Source organism: Cherax quadricarinatus, chromosome 10 (assembly GCF_038502225.1).
Source record: "Cherax quadricarinatus isolate ZL_2023a chromosome 10, ASM3850222v1, whole genome shotgun sequence".
NCBI classification, from domain to species: Eukaryota; Metazoa; Arthropoda; class Malacostraca; order Decapoda; family Parastacidae; genus Cherax; species Cherax quadricarinatus.
The window spans coordinates 38,252,543-38,272,700 of NC_091301.1; the positions used below are offsets into that span (position 1 = coordinate 38,252,543).

General features: G+C 39.2%; 1 protein-coding gene across 8 annotated transcripts in view; it reads left to right on the top strand.

Annotated features, from left to right (window-relative positions):
• Positions 1 to 20,158, top strand: part of LOC128688062 (intraflagellar transport protein 74 homolog) — a 694,157-nt gene that overhangs the window by 652,163 nt on the left and 21,836 nt on the right. For all 8 annotated transcript variants that reach the window (XM_070083786.1, XM_070083787.1, XM_070083782.1 and 5 more), the window contains 4 exons: positions 237 to 433; positions 7,521 to 7,697; positions 7,861 to 7,986; positions 8,383 to 8,484. In XM_070083786.1, the coding sequence (XP_069939887.1) occupies positions 237 to 433; positions 7,521 to 7,697; positions 7,861 to 7,986; positions 8,383 to 8,484 (602 nt within the window). The remainder of the gene's footprint in view (positions 1 to 236; positions 434 to 7,520; positions 7,698 to 7,860; positions 7,987 to 8,382; positions 8,485 to 20,158) is intronic.

Genomic DNA, 20,158 nt, shown 5'->3' on the forward strand with positions numbered 1-20,158 from the left:
CATTTTATAAAATTAATCCTCTGTATCATTTTTTTATATTTTTTTCCTATGTACATGTCTTCTTCCAGTCACTTGCTCAAATGCACTACAGTATTCTTGATTTAATACACAATTCATTTAACACATTCTTTATATGAGCAGTACAAAAAAAAAATTAAGATTAGTTCAAGCCACTGTATAACTGTTCAAGTCTGTTTTTTCATTTGTTTAATACAAGTCGTTACATACTGTAACAGAGCTGCAAGGAAAATTGGCTGATTACAACCTGCTAGTGGACCTCGTAAACATGGATACTGAACGAGGAGAGATAGATCAAGAGACCCGGGAAATGAAAGAGGCCAATCAAGTGGAAGCAGATAACTTGGATGCACTCTTTACTCGCAAGCAAGACTTGGAGTCAATGATGAGGCAGCTAGAAGCAGAAATTGAGGAGGTACAGTACAACCATATCAGTAACAATATTATTTAAGATATTCAGTGTAGTAAGATAGTAAAATTTGTCTTATATTCACATTTTCAAATTCATTTCTTCAAGATAATCAGCATCTTGATTATACAGTAGTAATTTAGATAGCTGGTTCAAAGAACCGACAAGTTGATGAATTGATGAATTCGATTATTATTAACAACACTATTAGAAAAAGTCATTGATGCATGTTCTTATATCTCTCCTAAGATAGCACTTATAAGAACATAAGAAAGGAGGAACATAAGAAAGGACACTTTAAAGCTTCATTTACTAATCAGACACTTGAATTTAATTTAATGATTATGAGTATGTGTATAAATGAAATTTCATTAAAAAAAAAAAAAGGTTACAATGTGTATTTACAATTTTGATAAGTATACAAAAAAAGCCACTGTTATGCCGGGGCATTTCGGGCAGACTTATCCTAATACATAATAACTACTTAAGTCTAGACAAGATAAGTGTGGTTAACTTTTTGGTAAATCTATTTTATCTTAATACTAATGTAAGGTAGTCAGGGTGGAGGTTTATAAGAATAATAATTTTGAAGCTGCACTTAATAAAAAAATCAATATTACAATTTATGGTTCAAACAGCAATATTTCATGGATTGCCAGATGTTTTAATAGACTCAAGGTCATATAATATAATACTTGGGAGTTGCTTCAAACGGGTTAAAAGTTGTATTGGTTGGTTTGGTTACCTGGAGTTTACCTGGAGAGAGTTCCGGGGGTCAACGCCCCCGCGGCCAGGTCTGTGACCAGGCCTCCTGGTGGATCAGAGCCTGATCAACCAGGCTGTTGCTGCTGGCTGCACGCAAACCAACATACGAGCCACAGCCCAGCTGGTTAGGAACTGACTTTAGGTGCTTGTCCAGTGCCAGCTTGAAGACTGCCAGGGGTCTGTTGGTAATCCCCCTTATGTATGCTGGGAGGCAGTTGAACAGTCTCAGGCCCCTGACACTTATTGTATGGTCTCTTAACGTGCTAGTGACACCCCTGCTTTTCATTGGGGGGATGCTGCATCGTCTGCCAAGTCTTTTGCTTTCGTAGTGAGTGATTTTCATGTGCAAGTTCGGTACTAGTCCCTCTAGGATTTTCCAGGTGCATATAATCATGTATCTCTCCTGCCTGCATTTCAGGGAATACAGTTTTAGGAACCTCAAGCGCTCCCAGTAATTGAGGTGTTTTATCTCCGTTATGCGCGCCGTGAAGGTTCTCTGTACATTTTCTAGGTCAGCAATTTCACCTGCCTTGAAAGGTGCTGTTAGTGTGCAGCAATATTCCAGCCTAGATAGAACAAGTGACCTGAAGAGTGTCATCATGGGCTTGGCCTCCCTAGTTTTGAAGGTTCTCATTATCCATCCTGTCATTTTTCTAGCAGATGCGATTGATACAATGTTATGGTCCTTGAAGGTGAGATCCTCCGACATGATCACTCCCAGGTCTTTGACGTTGGTGTTTCGCTCTATTTTGTGGCCAGAATTTGTTTTGTACTCTGATGAAGATTTAATTTCCTCGTGTTTACCATATCTGAGTAATTGAAATTTCTCATCGTTGAACTTCATATTGTTTTCTGCAGCCCACTGAAAGATTCGGTTGATGTCCACCTGGAGCCTTGCAGTGTCTGCAATGGAAGACACTGTCATGCAGATTCGGGTGTCATCTGCAAAGGAAGACACGGTGCTGTGGCTGACATCCTTGTCTATGTCGGATATGAGGATGAAGAACAAGATGGGAGCGAGTACTGTGCCTTGTGGAACAGAGCTTTTCACCGTAGCTGCCTCGAACTTTACTCTGTTGACGACTACTCTCTGTGTTCTGTTAGTGAGGAAATTATAGATCCATTGACCGACTTTTCCTGTTATTCCTTTAGCACGCATTTTGTGCGCTATTACGCCATGGTCACACTTGTCGAAGGCTTTTGCAAAGTCTGTATATATTACATCTGCATTCTTTTTATCTTCTAGTGCATTTAGGACCTTGTCGTAGTGATCCAATAGTTGAGACAGACAGGAGCGACCTATTCTAAACCCATGTTGCCCTGGGTTGTGTAACTGATGGGTTTCTAGATGGGTGGTGATCTTGCTTCTTAGGACCCTTTCAAAGATTTTTATGATATGGGATGTTAGTGCTATCGGTCTGTAGTTCTTTGCTGTTGCTTTACTGCCCCCTTTGTGGAGTGGGGCTATGTCTGTTGTTTTAATAACTGTGGGACGACCCCCGTGTCCATGCTCCCTCTCCATAGGATGGAAAAGGCTCGTGATAGGGGCTTCTTGCAGTTCTTGATGAACACGGAGTTCCATGAGTCTGGCCCTGGGGCAGAGTGCATGGGCATGTCATTTATCGCCTGTTCGAAGTCATTTGGCGTCAGGATAACATCAGATAGGCTTGTGTTAACCAAATTTTGTGGCTCTCTCATAAAAAATTCATTTTGATCTTCGACTCTCAGTCTGGTTAGCGGCTTGCTAAAAACTGAGTCATATTGGGACTTGAGTAGCTCACTCATTTCCTTGCTGTCATCTGTATAGGACCCATCTTGTTTAAGTAGGGGCCCAATACTGGACGTTGTTCTCGACTTTGATTTGGCATAGGAGAAGAAATACTTTGGGTTTCTTTTGATTTCATTTATGGCTTTTAGTTATTCCCGCGATTCCTGACTCCTATAAGATTCCTTTAGCTTAAGTTCGATGCTTGCTATTTCTCTGACCAGTGTCTCCCTACGCATTTCAGATATATTGACCTCTTTTAGCCGCTCTGTTATTCTTTTCCGTCGCCTGTAAAGGGAGCGCCTGTCTCTTTCTATTTTACATCTACTCCTCCTTTTTCTTAGAGGAATAAGCCTTGTGCATACATCGAGTGCCACCAAGTTAATCTGTTCTAGACATAAGTTGGGGTCTGTGTTGCTTAGTATATCTTCCCAGCTTATATCGGTTAGGACTTGGTTTACTTGATCCCACTTTATGGGTTAATATGGAGAGATAAGATGATTTTTAAGCATAGCCCTAAATTTGTATGTTGTCAGGGAATCTTTTACTGGTTCAGGTAGTGAATTCCAGATCTTCGGTCCCTTAACCTTTTGACTGTCATGACCCCAAATCCTAAAGTGTCTGTGTTGCAAAATTTTTGAAAAAAAAAAAAAAAAAAAAAAATTCTTATGAAATCATAGAGAATAATTTCCCTATGTTAATGACACCAAAAGTACAATATTTGATGGAAAACGTACGGAATTATGCTCTCGCGAAGTTAGCGATGTTGGCAATGTTTGTGCATTGGCGATTTCCCCCAATTTGAGCCCTATTTTTGGCCAATTCCATTGTGCCTGTCAACCAAACTCATAGCTATTTCTTTAGAACTCCATTTGTTTTATCGATTGAGTACAAAAAACTGCCCATTTACCGATTTCAACTACCCAATAAAGTGGTCAGAAATTGACAATTTGGCCAATTTCATGCAAATTAAAAAAAGATGCCAATTTCAAAATAGGGTCCAGAATGAACAATGCAGACATTCCTGGCACTAAAATAACATTTTTCTCTGTTAATCAGTCACATCTCCAGGCCCCTCTGATATTATTCTTGCTTTCTATTTTGAATTTTTATTCACACAAAAAATGGAAGATTTACTATTATGCAGACTACTGCATTATTGTAATAATTGTATAAATAATGTCAACCCATTCGTGACTGCATATTAGAATGGCTAGTTAGACACTTATTGGACAATGACGTCATTTGTTTACTCTTGACCATCCTCAAAAATTGAACATTTCTGCTAATTTGAGCTCAATTTCAAGGTCCTTTTCATCTTGAAACCAATCAAAATCATCTCTATTTCTGTAATATGTCTTCCATCCTATAAAATGAGACAAAGAAAACGCGAATACAACCATAAATACTATACAAAAATACACCTCAAAGTCGGCGTTTTAATCCAAAAACATGGTCGGAGTTTTTTTTTTTTCCTTATTATGCACTGTGCTGCAGGATTTTTTTTTATACTGCGCACACTGACCACAGGCCCATTCTCTCACATGTAGGCCTACCAGCTTTCTCCCGTTTGATTTCAAGCCGCTAGAATTTTGGAGTATAAATACGTCAAAAATACTGGCTCATAAGACATTTATATACGACTGAAACAGTCATAGAGTTAATTAATGTGCATTGCATTTTTACATGGTTTGAGACTGACATGAGGGATATTAAAGAGTGCCTTGTATTGTGACTGAGTTCTGTTGTAGTTATCAAGGAGAAGTTTAAGTGGAGGGTTTATTTTGGAGTTTAATGTTCTGTATACATGTATATGGCAGGCACAATAATATGAGTGTAAATCTCATATATTTAGTAGATTTAGGCTTTTGTTGAGTGGTGGAGGATGCTGCCTGGCACTGGACCTAGTAATCATTCGCACAGCAGCTTTTTGTTGGGTTATTAAAGGTTTAAGGTGGTTGGCTGTGGTTGATCCCCAGGCACAAGTACCATAGGTGAGGTAGGAATATATTAAAGAGTGGTATAGGGTAAGGAGTGTTGTTTGGGGTACATAGTATCATATCTTGGAAAGGATGCCTACTGATTTGGAAATTTTCTTAGATATATGCTGGATTTTTTTTTTTTTCAACAAACCGGCCATATCCCACCGAGGCAGGGTGGCCCAAAAAGAAAAAGAAAAGTTTCTCTTTTCAAATTTAGTAATTTATACAGGAGAAAGGGTTACTAGCCCCTTGCTCCTGGCATTTTAGTCGCCTCTTACAACACGCATCGCTTACGGAGGAAGAATTCTGTTCCACTTCCCCATGGAGATAAGAGGAAACAAGAACAAGAACTAGAAAGAAAATAGCAGAAAACCCAGAGGGGTGTGTATATATATGCTTATACATGTATGTGTAGTGTGACCTAAGTGTAAGTAGAAGTAGCAAGACATATCTGAAATCTTGCATGTTTATGAGACAGAAAAAAGACACCAGCAATCCTACCATCATGTAAAACAATTACAAGCTTTCGTTTCACACTCACTTGGCAGGACAGTAGTACCCCTCTGCGTGGTTGCTGTCTTTCAACCTATTACCTATAATATGCTGGATATGAGAATGAAATTTAAGATTACAGTCAAGGAGAAGACCTACAAATTTACCCTCAGTGTGTCTTGTAATAGGGGAACTGTTTATCGATATGTTAAGTTGGATATTTAAGGCTCTGTTTCCAAACACACGAAGTATGTTTTGTCTATGTTGAGAGTGACTTTGTTGGTCATGATCCAAATATATATTTTTAGCAGCTCATTGTTTACAGTGTCTCTAAGTATAGCTGGGTTTGAGTGGGAGTAGACATGAGTAGTGTTGTCTGCGAATAGAACTGGTTTAGGGAGTTGAGATGCATTTAAGAGATCATTGATATAGATGAGAAAGAGGAGTGGGTCTAGGACACTACCTTGAGGCACTCCAACAGCTACAGGCTGGATAGTGGAGTTGACTCCATTTGCATATACATACTGGTATCTGTCGTTAAGATAATATTTTAGGTAATCGAGGGAATGTCCTCTGATGGCGTAATGATTTAATTTTAGGTGCAGGAGATTGTTGTCCACTGTATCAGAGGCTTTCTGTAGGTCAGTGAAGAGCCCCAGTGGATATTCATTTTTATCGAGGGCTGTATATATTAGTTCAAGCATTTGTATAATTGCATCATTCATACTTTTTTTTGGTCTAAATCCAAACTGGCAGTGGTTAAGTATGTTGGTGGATATAAGGTAGGAGTTAAGTCGTTTGTGTATCATTTTTTCAAGTATTTTAGAAAGCAAGGGCAAGTTTGATATAGGTCTATAGTTGTTCAGATCAGTTGGATCACCTTCTTTAAGGATCAGGGTAACCCTTGCTGTCTTGAGTGTAGATGGGAAGGTTGAGGACTCAGCAGACTTGTTAAACAGTGTTGCAATAATGGGTGACAGCACATGAGCTGCTTTTTTATATATGAATGGTGGCAAGTTATTTAGATCTCCTGTTTTGTTTTGTAATGATTTAATGATGAGCGAGACTTCAGCATAATTAGTTGGAGCTAGATACAGAGTACTGATTTGGGTAGTTGCCAGTGAGGTAGTCTTTTGACCAAGTATTTCAGCTTGGAATTTTGCTTGCTAGCTTTGATCCTACAGTAGAGAAGAAATTTAGAATTAGTGTATAATGCAAAATTATGTCTGCATAATTCATTTTTGCCTAGGTAATAGGTTGGTAGACAGCATCCGCCCTGGGAGGTACTACCGTCCTGCCGAGTGAGTGTAAAGCGAAAGCCTGTAATTGTTTTACATGATGGTAGGATTGCTGGTGTCCTTTTTTCTGTCTCATAAGCATGCAAGATTTCAGGTACGTCTTGCTACTTCTACTTACACTTAGGTCACACTATACATACATGTACAAGCATATATACACACACCCCTCTGGGTTTTCAGCTATTTTCTTTCTAGTTCTTGTTCTTGTTTATTTCCTCTTATCTCCATGGGGAAGTGGAACAGAATTCTTCCTCCCTAAGCCATGCATGTTGTAAGAGGCGACTAAAATGCCGGGAGCGAGGGGCTAGTAACCCCTTCTCCTGTATAAATTTCTAAATTTGAAAAGAAAAACTTTTGTTTTTCTTTTTGGGCCACCCTGCCTCGGTGGGATATGGCCGGTTTGTTGAAAAAAAAACAAAGAAAATTCATTTTTGCTTGAGATTTTGTCTTTTTGTTTCACAGGCCAAATCTTTTTAGTCTTTACTATAATGTGATCAGTATTGATGTTCATAAGATCGAATGTTGAAAAGGAAAAAAATTGGGCATTAGAAACCCATTAAGCACATTTTGATGGAATTCTATGGTTAGTTTTCAGCATAGAGGTAGTGCACCAACAACAGTTTAGGGTCTTTGTTCAAAGAATAAAAGGGGGGGCACCAAGGAAAAAATCCATGAATAATTGAAGCTTTTGCTAATAAAATTTAAATCAGGAAACTGAAAATTTGGGGTTGGATTATACTACAAATTGTTCTTGAAGATTGTTATGACTCATGATTGCCATAACTCTACAGGAGCGACACATGGGAGAGAGTGTTATTGAGTCTATGCAGCCAGAGCTCCGTCAAAAGTACCTGGATCTTAGAAATTTAAACACTGCTCTCCTGCAGCATCTTGATGTGATGCAACACCAGTTAGATGCTCTTGATAATCGTAAAGCTACACTTGAGGATGAGCTCTCTACATCTAAGGTGCAGCAAGTTGTTTCATCCATCTGAAATAATCAGCTTTTGTCATATTTCTTTGAAAAGAAGTGTTTTGTATGTATAGAATCAGCAGAATTTCCATTTGAAATAGAATTTTGATAAATTTAGTATGCAAGTCATATTTTATAAATTTCGTTTTACAATGTAGGTAAAACAGGAAGCTGTTGGCTTGTATGAGAAGCTTCAGGAACTAGAGGAAAAGAGAGCCGAGATTATTAATGAAAACCAGAAGAGAGGAACACCCAAGGAAGAAAGAGAAAGACTTCTCCTGCAGGTAAAAGAAAATCTCACATATGCACCACAGTGTATCAAATAGCAAATATTTCTCATTTTACTGGTTTATTATTTAAATTTACTGGATGGTAAAATTATTACAGAGTAGATTCATAATCTGAAACACTTGAGTAAGCTAGTACAAGTGTCCCCTGATGTTTATAGTGGATGCTGTCTAGGCCCATGGCAGTTGTACCATTCTAAGTTCAATCAGGCCATTAGCACTTTAGTTCCACATATTAAATATCTTAATTACATTTTGCCAACCACATTGATAGTATATGACAAATGTGTATCACCAATATTGAATTATCAATAGAAATGGGACTTCGCATAATGGCAAGTTTACATAAAATAAGGGATTATTCATCGTTTATTGTACTATTCCTTTTTCCAGGTAAAAGAAGACAATGCCGAAATTGCTACAATGGAGCGTCAGATTAGTGAGGTTCAGGATCAGATGAAACAAGTTCAGGAGGAGGTCCAGCAACTTGATCAGGTAAAGTTATTAACTATCAGCTACTGGAACAACTTTTACATTATATCATTCAATTTCATAATGTGGCAGCCACCAAGCAATTACGATGAGATTGATCCAACGGCCATATCTGCTTAACCCTTTGACTGTCGCGGCCGTATATATACATCTTACGAGGTACCGTGTTTGACATACTTTTTTTTTTTATTATCACACTGGCCGATTCCCACCAAGGCAGGGTGGCCCGAAAAAGAAAAATTTTCACCATCATTCACTCCATCACTGTCTTGCCAGACGGGTGCTTTACACTACAGTATAAACTGCAACATTAACACCCCTCCTTCAGAGTGCAGGCACTGTACTTCCCATCTCCAGGACTCAAGTCCGCCCTGCCGGTTTCCCTGAACCCCTTACTTTGCTCACACTCCAAAAGCACGTCAAGTATTAAAAACCATTTGTCTCCATTCACTCCTATCAAACAAGCTCACGCATGCCTGCTGGAAGTCCAAGCCTCTCGCACACAAAACCTTCTTTACCCCCTCCCTCCAACCTTTCCTAGGCCGACCCCTACCCTGCCTTCCTTCCACTACAGACTGATACTCTCTTGAAGTCATTCTGTTTTGCTCCATTCTCTCGAAATGTCCGAACCACCTCAACAACCCTTCCTCAGCCCTCTGGACAACAGTTTTGGTAATCCCGCACCTCCTCCTAACTTCCAAACTACGAATTCTCTGCATTATGTTCACACCACACATTGCCCTCAGACATGACATCTCCACTGCCTCCAGCCTTCTCCTCGCTGCAACATTCATCACCCATGCTTCACACCCATATAAGAGTGTTGGTAAAACTATACTCTCATACATTCCCCTCTTTGCCTCCAAGGACAAAGTTCTTTGTCTCCACAGACTCCTAAGTGCACCACTCACCCTTTTCCCCTCATCAATTCTATGATTCACCTCATCTTTCATAGACCCATCCGCTGACACATCCACTCCCAAATATCTGAATACATTCACCTCCTCCATACTCTCTCCCTCCAATCTGATATCCAATCTTTCATCACCTAATCTTTTTGTTATCCTCATAACCTTACTCTTTCCTGTATTCACTTTTAATTTTCTTCTTTTGCATACCCTACCAAATTCATCCACCAATCTCTGCAACTTCTCTTCAGAATCTCCCAAGAGCACAATGTCATCAGCAAAGAACAACTGTGACAACTCCCACTTTATGTGTGATTCTTTATCTTTTAACTCCACGCCTCTTGCCAAGACCCTCGCATTTACTTTCTTACAACCCCATCTATAAATATATTAAACAACCACGGTGACATCACACATCCTTGTCTAAGGCCTACTTTTACTGGGAAATAATTTCCCTCTTTCCTACATACTCTAACTTGAGCCTCAATATCCTCATAAAAACTCTTCACTGCTTTCAGTAACCTACCTCCTATACCATACACCTGCAACATCTGCCAAATTGCCCCCCTATCCACCCTGTCATATGCCTTTTCCAAATCCATAAATGCCACAAAGACCTCTTTAGCCTTATCTAAATACTGTTCACTTATATGTTTCACTGTAAACACCTAGTCCACACACCCTTACCTTTCCTAAAGCCTCCTTGTTCATCTGCTATCCTATTCTCTGTCTTACTCTTAATTCTTTCAATAATAATTCTACCATACACTTTACCAGGTATACTCAACAGACTTATCCCCCTATAATTTTTGCACTCTCTTTTGTCCCCTTTGCCTTTATACAAAGGAACTATGCATGCTCTCTGCCAATCCCTAGGTACCTTACCCTCTTCCATACATTTATTAAATGTTTGCACCAACCACTCCAAAACTATATCCCCACCTGCTTTTAACATTTCTATCTTTATCCCATCAATTCCGGCTGCCTTACCCCCTTTCATTTTACCTACTGCCTCACGAACTTCCCCGACACTCACAACTGGCTCTTCCTCACTCCTACATGATGTTATTCCTCCTTGCCCTATACACGAAATCACAGCTTCCCTATCTTCATCAACATTTAACAATTCCTCAAAATATTCCCTCCATCTTCCCAATACCTCTAACTCTCCATTTAATAACTCTCCTCTCCTATTTTTAACTGACAAATCCATTTGTTCTCTAGGCTTCCTTAACTTGTTAATCTCACTCCAAAACTTTTTCTTATTTTCAACAAAATTTGTTGATAACATCTCACCCACTCTCTCATTTGCTCTCTTTTTACATTGCTTCACCACTCTCTTAACCTCTCTCTTTTTCTCCATATACTCTTCCCTCCTTGCATCACTTCTGCTTTGTAAAAACTTCTCATATGCTAACTTTTTCTCCCTTACTACTCTCTTTACATCATCATTCCACCAATCGCTCCTCTTCCCTCCCGCACCCACTTTCCTGTAACCACAAACTTCTGCCGAACACTCTAACATTACATTTTTTAACCTACCCCATACCTCTTCGACCCCATTGCCTATGCTTTCATTAGCCCATATATCCTCCAATAGCTGTTTATATCTTACCCTAACTGCCTCCTCTTTTAGTTTATAAACCTTCACCTCTCTCTTCCCTGATGCTTCTATTCTCCTTGTATCCTATCTACCTTTTACTCTCAGTGTAGCTACAACTAGAAAGTGATCTGATATATCTGTGGCCCCTCTATAAACATGTACATCCTGAAGTCTACTCAACAGTCTTTTATCTACCAATACATAATCCAACAAACTACTGTCATTTTGCCCTACATCATATCTTGTATATTTATTTATCCTCTTTTTCTTAAAATATGTATTACCTATAACTAAACCCCTTTCTATACAAAGTTCAATCAAAGGGCTCCCATTATCATTTACACCTGGCACCCCAAACTTACCTACCACACCCTCTCTAAAAGTTTCTCCTACTTTAGCATTCAGATCCCCTATCACAATTACTCTCTCACTTGGTTCAAAGGCTCCTATACATTCACTTAACATCTCCCAAAATCTCTCTCTCTCTCCTCTACATTCCTCTCTTCTCCAGGTGCATACACGCTTATTATGACCCACTTTTTGCATCCAACCTTTACTTTAATCCACATAATTCTTGAATTTACACATTCATATTCTCTTTTCTCCTTCCATAACTGATCCTTCAACATTACTGCTACCCCTTCCTTTTCTCTAACTCTCTCAGATACTCCAGATTTAATTCCATTTATTTCCCCCCACCGAAACTCCCCTACCCCCTTCAGCTTTGTTTCGCTTAGGGCCAGGAGATCCAACTTCTTTTCATTCATAACATCAGCAATCATCTGTTTCTTGTCATCCGCACTACATCCACGCACATTCAAGCATCCCAGTTTTATAAAGTTTTTCTTCTTCTCTTTTTTAGTAAATGTCTACAGGAGAAGGGATTACTAGCCCATTGCTCCCGGCATCTTAGTCACCTCATACGACACGCATGACTTACGGAGGAAAGATTCTTTTCCACTTCCCCATGGACAATAGAAGAAATAAAGAAGAACAAGAGCTATTTAGAAAAAGGAGAAAAACCTAGATGTATGTATATATATATGCATGTGCGTGTCTGTGAAGTGTGACCAAAGTGTAAGTAGGAGTAGCAAGATATCCCTGTTGTCTAGCGTGTTTATGAGACAGAAAAAGAAACCAGCAATCCTACCATCATGCAAAACAGTTACAGGTTTCTGTTTCACAGTCATCTGGCAGGACGGTAGTACTTCCCTGGGTGGTTGCTGTCTACCAACCTACTACCTATATATACGTATTTTTTTATTTTTTTTTTAACAAGTATATATATTTTTTTTTTTTTTCAACAAGTTGGCCGTCTCCCACATAGGCATGGTGACCCAAAAAAGAAAGAAAATCCCCCCCAAAAAATGCTTTCATCATCATTCAGCACTGTGGAGAAATTTTCTCCAGGAGGGGGGTATCAACCCCCTTCAGCCCCCTTCAGCCCTTTCAGCCCTGAGGGGCCACTCAGAGGGGGCGAGCGTCTTGTTTACTGCTAGAGTGAGTAATTGATCACAGATGCCGTATGCGTGGTCAAATGACCTCTGCTCCTTGCAGTCCAGTGTTGCAAAGTGTATTTTTATAAGAGACAGTGCATCTCTTACTTAGCAGGACAATTAAGGAAAATCCTGCTCCCACTTTATTACCATAGTAAAGATATTGTACATTGTTGTCTATGATTAAGACAGCAAGAAACAAACATTCTGCTTTGCTTCATCGAGGAGGTGACAAGGATGCAAGGTACTAGGTCAGCGTTTTTTTTGTGCTGGGGGCAGTGACGGCATGGAGCACTGTAGCGTCTGGCAGACTAACTTTGACTCTACTACGAGACACTGACGCCAGGATAACCAGCAAAGGACACTGATCTGTGCGTTAGTGTGAATAAAGTGTCTCACAAAACACAATAAACTCTTAAGAGAAGTGTGATCAGCTTCTCTTGTGATACATTGTGAACAATAAAGACGAATCTTGTGGAACATAGTGTACCAGTGTGCGTTTCCTAGACAATGGAAGACGTGGACATCCAAGGACACTTCAGCTTCTATCAAGTCACCGATATCTGTCGAAGGTGTTGAGAACACCATAGCTCACGTTACAAAGAGCAAGGTATGTTACGAATTTCTTGTAGATCGGGGGATTGCGCAATTCTTGAGTCACAAGGAGTTTGTAATCAACCTATAATCGGCAGTAAGGTGTGGACTTTTGAGTCCAAACAAGTAAGTATTTCGTCAGCCATCATCGAATGAAATATGCTGACATAATACCCCCTAGGGGTAATTTATGCTTACAAATTGTATCTCTTGACAGCCCACTGTTGTGATGGTTTCGACAGCTTCTAGACCTCGTCTGCAGGGGCGGCTGTGTAGACGATTTGCTGTCATTTATCAGCTAAGTGTTTATATTTATAATAAATTAAACACAGCAGGTAAGGCCAAAAATTCTCAACAGAGTTTTGGTCGTGCTCGAACCGGATAAAGACCACACTGTGGTCCAAATATGTTGTACTACAGTGTACAAATAACCTATGAGCCAAGGTCCTTCGAAAAAAGCTGTAAAACTAGTGTTTTACAATATAAATCAGTATAAATGAGTCCCTCCAGACTCAATCACAGAGAATGGGCAGCCAAAAGAAAACGGGCGCTCACCCAGCGTTCACCCAAAAGAAAACGGGCGCTCACCCAGCGGACACCCAAAGAAAACGGGAGCTGGGTGACTCACCCACACCCTGCAACCACTGCTCCAATCTGGCGAAATCGCTGATTAAGACAACACCCAAGTGATGGTGTTTGTCTGAGTGTATATATACACAGTGTTTATAATGTTTATAGACAGAAATTAAGAGACAAGATTGTGTTAAAGTTTGTTTCTTATAGATTTACCTGTTATATTAAAGGAACTTATATATAAAGTGTAAGCTTTCAAATATATATTAACAGTGAAATTTATATATGTGTAAGTAATATTCACGTGTGATTACAGTTATACAGTGACATTTATAGTGTATAGTGAATGAAGTGTATAACATCGTTATTTACGATTAATCATCATGGTCAGGCTGACACCGCAAACTCTAAGTCATAAACACCAGCCACATGTACGGTGTACCCTTCATGGTCATTAACCCTGAGGTTAAGATTAGTGGGTCAGTAGTGTCTGACTCGATTATTGCTGACTTAAGCATAACAAAAACTCAGCTGTCTATAGCAGTACAGTGTTTTTTAAACATTCTAAGTGTGGTGCTAGAATTTTCAGTATACCATTAAAATGGCTTGTTTGAAAACTCAGTTTCAGTCTTTACAGACTAAGATTACACAATTAGAAAATCTAATTTCAGTCTGTATAGGATTAACTCAAGATACAAACATAGATTTTGATGATCTTGAGGTCAAGTTTGAATTATGTACACAACGCATGGAAATAATTAATTCAGACTATACACATTATGAAAATAAATTTCTTGAATCAGATCCATCTGAAGATGAAATTAAAAATGTTTTGGATACTTTTAGTGATCAACAATTAAGGTGGACAGGAGTACAGGCTATCTGCCGTAAAACTCTGTCACAGAGACCTACTACTAGTGGGCAACCACCTGTTACACCTGTAACAACAACAAGTGTCCCATTACCAAGCTTACCTACATTGTCATTACCTATTTTCCAAGGTCATAATTATGAAGAATTCATTAGTGGTTTTCAATCCATAGTAAATTCACGAACTGACATAGATGAGATTGCTAAGTTCAATTACCTTAAATGTCTTGTGAAGGGAGAACCCTATGAACTGATTAAGTCATTTCCGGTGGTCAAAGGCAATTATCAACTAGCCTTACGTGTCTTAGCAGACAATTACTTTGATGCTGACAAGGCTAGAGTTAGACATGCAGTCTTAATATCAAGCTTGAAGCCACCCAAACATTGTTATTCAGACTTACAGGCATTTAGAATCACATTAGACAATAGTCTCAGATCTCTAGGTGCTAAATATGACCTAAGACAATGTGATTGGTTTATCAGTGGTATTGTACAAGATAAGTTGTCACCACAAACTATTGAACGATTAAATATTATGTTCAATAAACGCTATTTCACTTGTGAGGAAATTAGCAATGGTTTACAAACAATAGTTTCATGCATGCAAGCAACGAGACAAGATGAAAAATCCACAAATCCCGTGGATAATAAACCTTCAACTCAGTATAAAAAGAGTATACCTACTCCCACTAAACCACATAATGGGAAATCCCATATAGGCATTTATCAAGCTGTGAATACAACAGACAGTAAACAAACTGTCACACATAAACGTACTCCAAAATGTGTACTTTGTGATGGAACACATTGGGCACAGTATTGTAGTCAATACACATCAATGGAGGCACGTAAACAACGTGTTCATCAGCTGAAAAGATGCATCAAGTGTTTAGGTGAACACAAGGGAGGAAAATGCTCACTGAAGAAGTGTTTTAAATGCAAGGGTATGCATCATACAGCATTATGCCCAAATACTTTTGCTGAACAGCAGCAGACTTCCACAGAATCAGGAAGTCAACAAGCAACAGCATTAAATGTGAGAGATAAGTTTAAAGCAACTGCTCTCCCGATAGCTCGAGTTGAGTTATCTAATAAATTACACAAAACCAATGTGCTAACACTATTTGATCAAGGCTCACAAAGGTCTTTCATAAAAAGATCAGTGTTGCAGAAACTGAATAAACAACCCTATGCCAAAATACAGTTAGATATAGCTGGTTTTTTCCATAATTCTGGTAAACAGACATATGACCTAGCCAAAATCACTGTTGGTCTAGGAAACAGGAAAAAGACAGTAGAAGCTGTGGTAGTAGATGATTTGCCTAAGTCTGTGCAGATCCAGGGATTAAAAGAAACAGTTGCAGCACTGAAAGGAGCTAAGGTCAAGTTAGCCTGTCCTGACATACAGACGGACACAATTAGTCCAATTGATTTAATCATTGGAAGTGATTATTATCACTGTTTTGTGCAAAATATAGTAAGTAAACATGATGTTCACTTGCTGAAAACAGCAGGAGGCCACATGATATGTGGTCCCATTCCCTCTCAAAGTGGGAAAGAAGCTGATATTGATTCAGTGGAAAATGTACTAGTTACGAGAATAACCGCTGATCATGTACCACAGCAAAAATTATCATTACTGGAAGAAATGAATGAACCAATTGATAAGTTGTGGGATTTAGATGCGATAGGTATTGATGTAAATAAACCAAGCCCACAAGAGTCTCGGACTTATAACCAATATTTGGACACTGTCAAATATAAAGATGGACAGTATTGGGTTAGGTTACCATGGAAATTAAATCCACCACATCTGCCTAGCAATTATCGCATGGCTTTCGGACAGATGAAAGCACAAATACATGAGCTCAGGAAGAATCCAGAGTTACTGACTGTCTATGATAATATCATACAAGAACAGTTGGACAATAAATTCATTGAGGAAATAGTCGAAGATAAGTTGAAGACAAACGCTCATTATCTCCCGCACCATGGAGTCAGAAAAGATTCTGAAACCACTCCACTACGTGTTGTATATAATTGCAGCGCACGTGCAAATAAAGATGTAGCAAGTCTTAATGACTGTCTGATGACCGGACCCTCACTAACTGAGAAGCTTGGAGACGTGCTTATGAAATTTCGCACAAACCCATATGCCTACACGGCTGATATTTCCAAAGCTTTCTTAAGAGTAGGACTACAAGAAATAGATAGAGATTATACTCGATTCTTGTGGCCTGAAAATCCACATGATCCTCAAAGTCCTGTGAAAACTTATCGTTTTAAATCAGTATTATTTGGTGCAACATCCTCTCCATTCTTACTAGAAGCTACTCTAAATACACATTTGAAGAAATCTGAAAGTCCCTTCAAAGAAGTCTTAAAGAAAAGTTTCTATGTGGACAATCTTCAAGGTACTGTGAATAAAGAGGATGATTTGAAATCCTTGTACAGAGAAGCTAACAAGGAGATGAAAGAAGCAAATATGCCTCTAAGGATGTGGAATACAAATTCAAAGCAATTAAGGGAACTTATCAAAGAAGATTTCCCTGAAACTGAAATTCCTGATTGCAACAATATGCTGGGACTTAATTGGAACACACAGGAAGATACTTTGAGTCTCAAAAAGATAAACAATAAATCATGCAGTACACTCACTAAACGTAGTTCACTGTCAGAGGTATCACAATGTTTTGATCCTCTAGGACTCGTCTCACCAATTACCATAAAGGGTAAAATGCTTATGCAAGATGCATGGAAACTCAAAATTGGATGGGATGAGAACTTGCCTCTAGAAATGAGTCAAGCATGGGATGAAATATCCAAGGAGTTTAAACAACTTCATCAAATTAAATTTCCCAGACAAATAGGTCAAGAGGGAAACAAGTACACATTACATGTGTTCTGTGATGCGTCAACCAGAGGTTATGGCGCTGTAGCTTACATGAGTAATGCTGAAGGAAGTACACTAATTACTTCAAAGGCCAGGGTAGCACCCTTGAAGGTCAGAACAGTACCACAATTGGAACTGACAGCACTCTATGTAGGTACAAAATTAGCTGTCTATCTCAACAAAGTACTTGATCATCTCACTATTGAAAAAACCGTGATCTGGAGTGATAATGAGGCAGTTCTCCAGTGGTTAAGAAATAATAAGAGTAAGTTGGTCTATGTACAGAACAGAGTAGCAGAAATAAAAGAGATGCAGAGAGATTATCTCTTTCTTCACGTCTCCACCCAAGAGAATCCAGCTGACATGTTGTCACGTGGTGTCCCACTCAAGAAATTTGTGAATAATAAATTATGGCTCCACGGACCGAACTGGCTCTCTAATGGAAATAACTGGCCTCAGCAAAAAGCTCACATTATGCCAAAAGAAAGAGTCTGCTTGAACACAGCAGAAATAAGTTGTGTAAATACTGCAGCAGACACAACAGAAATAGTCATTGATGGATCTAAATACTCATCTTTGGGTAAACTCTTAAGAGTTACAGCTCTTGTCTTTAAATTCATTAAAAGAATGAAACCTGATTATGAATGTCTTGAACCCATTAAATACTGGGTGAAACTAATACAGAAAGATGTTTTCTCTACAGAATATAAATTTCTAGAAACACAAGATAAATCCCCAAAGAAACCTGCCATGATTAATTCTTTAGGACTTTATCTCGACTCAGAAAAGATTATAAGATGTCGAGGAAAAATTCATAATTCTTCACTACCTAAAGAAGCCATACATCCAATATTGATCCCCAAGAATCATTGGCTAACAAAACTGATTGTGCAAAACGCCCACAGTAACGTGTTACATGGTGGGGTAGCTGACACACTTTGTCATATACGACAATCCTACTGGATACCTCAAGGTCGACAAAGTGTGAAAAAACAAATAAAGGACTGTATTACTTGTCGTCACTACGATATGCGAGTATGTCAGTATCCAGGTCCACCTCCATATCCCTCTGAAAGAGTTTGTCATATCACTCCATTTGAGGTGACAGGTGTAGATTATACTGGACCAATAATTTTAACCAAAACAGTTGACAAAGTTCCCATCAAGGTGTACATCTGTTTGTTCACTTGTGCTACAACTAGAGCAGTACATCTAGAAGTAGCCACTGACATGTCTGCTGAAACTTTTATCAAATTATTCAGAAGGTTTGCAGCTAGAAGGGCATGTCCCAGACTGATGATTTCAGATAATGCAACGAACTTTGTTGCTGGTGCTGCTTATATAAGCAAGATCTTTGATCAGCCAGAAGTACAACAGATGCTGAATCAACGCAGATGTCGTTGGAGATACATTCCTCCTAAATCTCCATGGCACGGCGGATTTTATGAAAGAATGATCGGCATTGTAAAGCGTTGTTTAAGGAAGACTCTTCATCGTCAGAGAATAGACTTAGAAGAATTCCGTACAGTTGTGACTGAAATAGAAAATAGAGTCAACAACAGACCTCTAACTTATGTTACCGATGATCTGGACAATTTAGAAGTGTTAAGTCCATCTCATTTACTCCATGGCAGAAGGCTCGAACCTGTTCCTCCCATGAATGATAAAGAAATCATAGAGGATCCTACTTATTTCGAACCTGAGCAACTCAGACGTAAATTCAAACACCTTAATAAAGTGATTGAACGTTGGGAGAAAATTTGGCGAGAAGACTATCTCACCTCATTGAGAGAACACTTCTATGGAGCTGGTGTTCCTGAAAATCATAAGTCCTTAAGACCTGGTGACATAGTGATTATTGACAATGATGGTCCGAGGTCCCAATGGCCACTTGGAAAAATTGTGACCATATATCCTGATGCAAATGGAATCATCAGGACAGTTGATGTTTTGAGCAAAGGTGTAGTGAATAAGCGGACAATAAATAAACTAGTGCCGTTAGAATTACACAGTGTTGAAAACAAAATTAGTGATTCTCCAGACACCACACAGACTAAAGCTGTTCAGAAAAGACAAGCAGCAGTGGTGGTGAGTGAGAAAATCAAATTAATGTTAAGTGATGAATAGTTCACCTGCAGCGAACCTCCGCCGCCCCCCAGTGTGGAGAAATTTTCTCCAGGAGGGGGGTATCAACCCCCTTCAGCCCCCTTCAGCCCTTTCAGCCCTGAGGGGCCACTCAGAGGGGGCGAGCGTCTTGTTTACTGCTAGAGTGAGTAATTGATCACAGATGCCGTATGCGTGGTCAAATGACCTCTGCTCCTTGCAGTCCAGTGTTGCAAAGTGTATTTTTATAAGAGACAGTGCATCTCTTACTTAGCAGGACAATTAAGGAAAATCCTGCTTCCACTTTATTACCATAGTAAAGATATTGTACATTGTTGTCTATGATTAAGACAGCAAGAAACAAACATTCTGCTTTGCTTCATCGAGGAGGTGACAAGGATGCAAGGTACTAGGTCAGCGTTTTTTTTGTGCTGGGGGCAGTGACGGCATGGAGCACTGTAGCGTCTGGCAGACTAACTTTGACTCTACTACGAGACACTGACGCCAGGATAACCAGCAAAGGACACTGATCTGTGCGTTAGTGTGAATAAAGTGTCTCACAAAACACAATAAACTCTTAAGAGAAGTGTGATCAGCTTCTCTTGTGATACATTGTGAACAATAAAGACGAATCTTG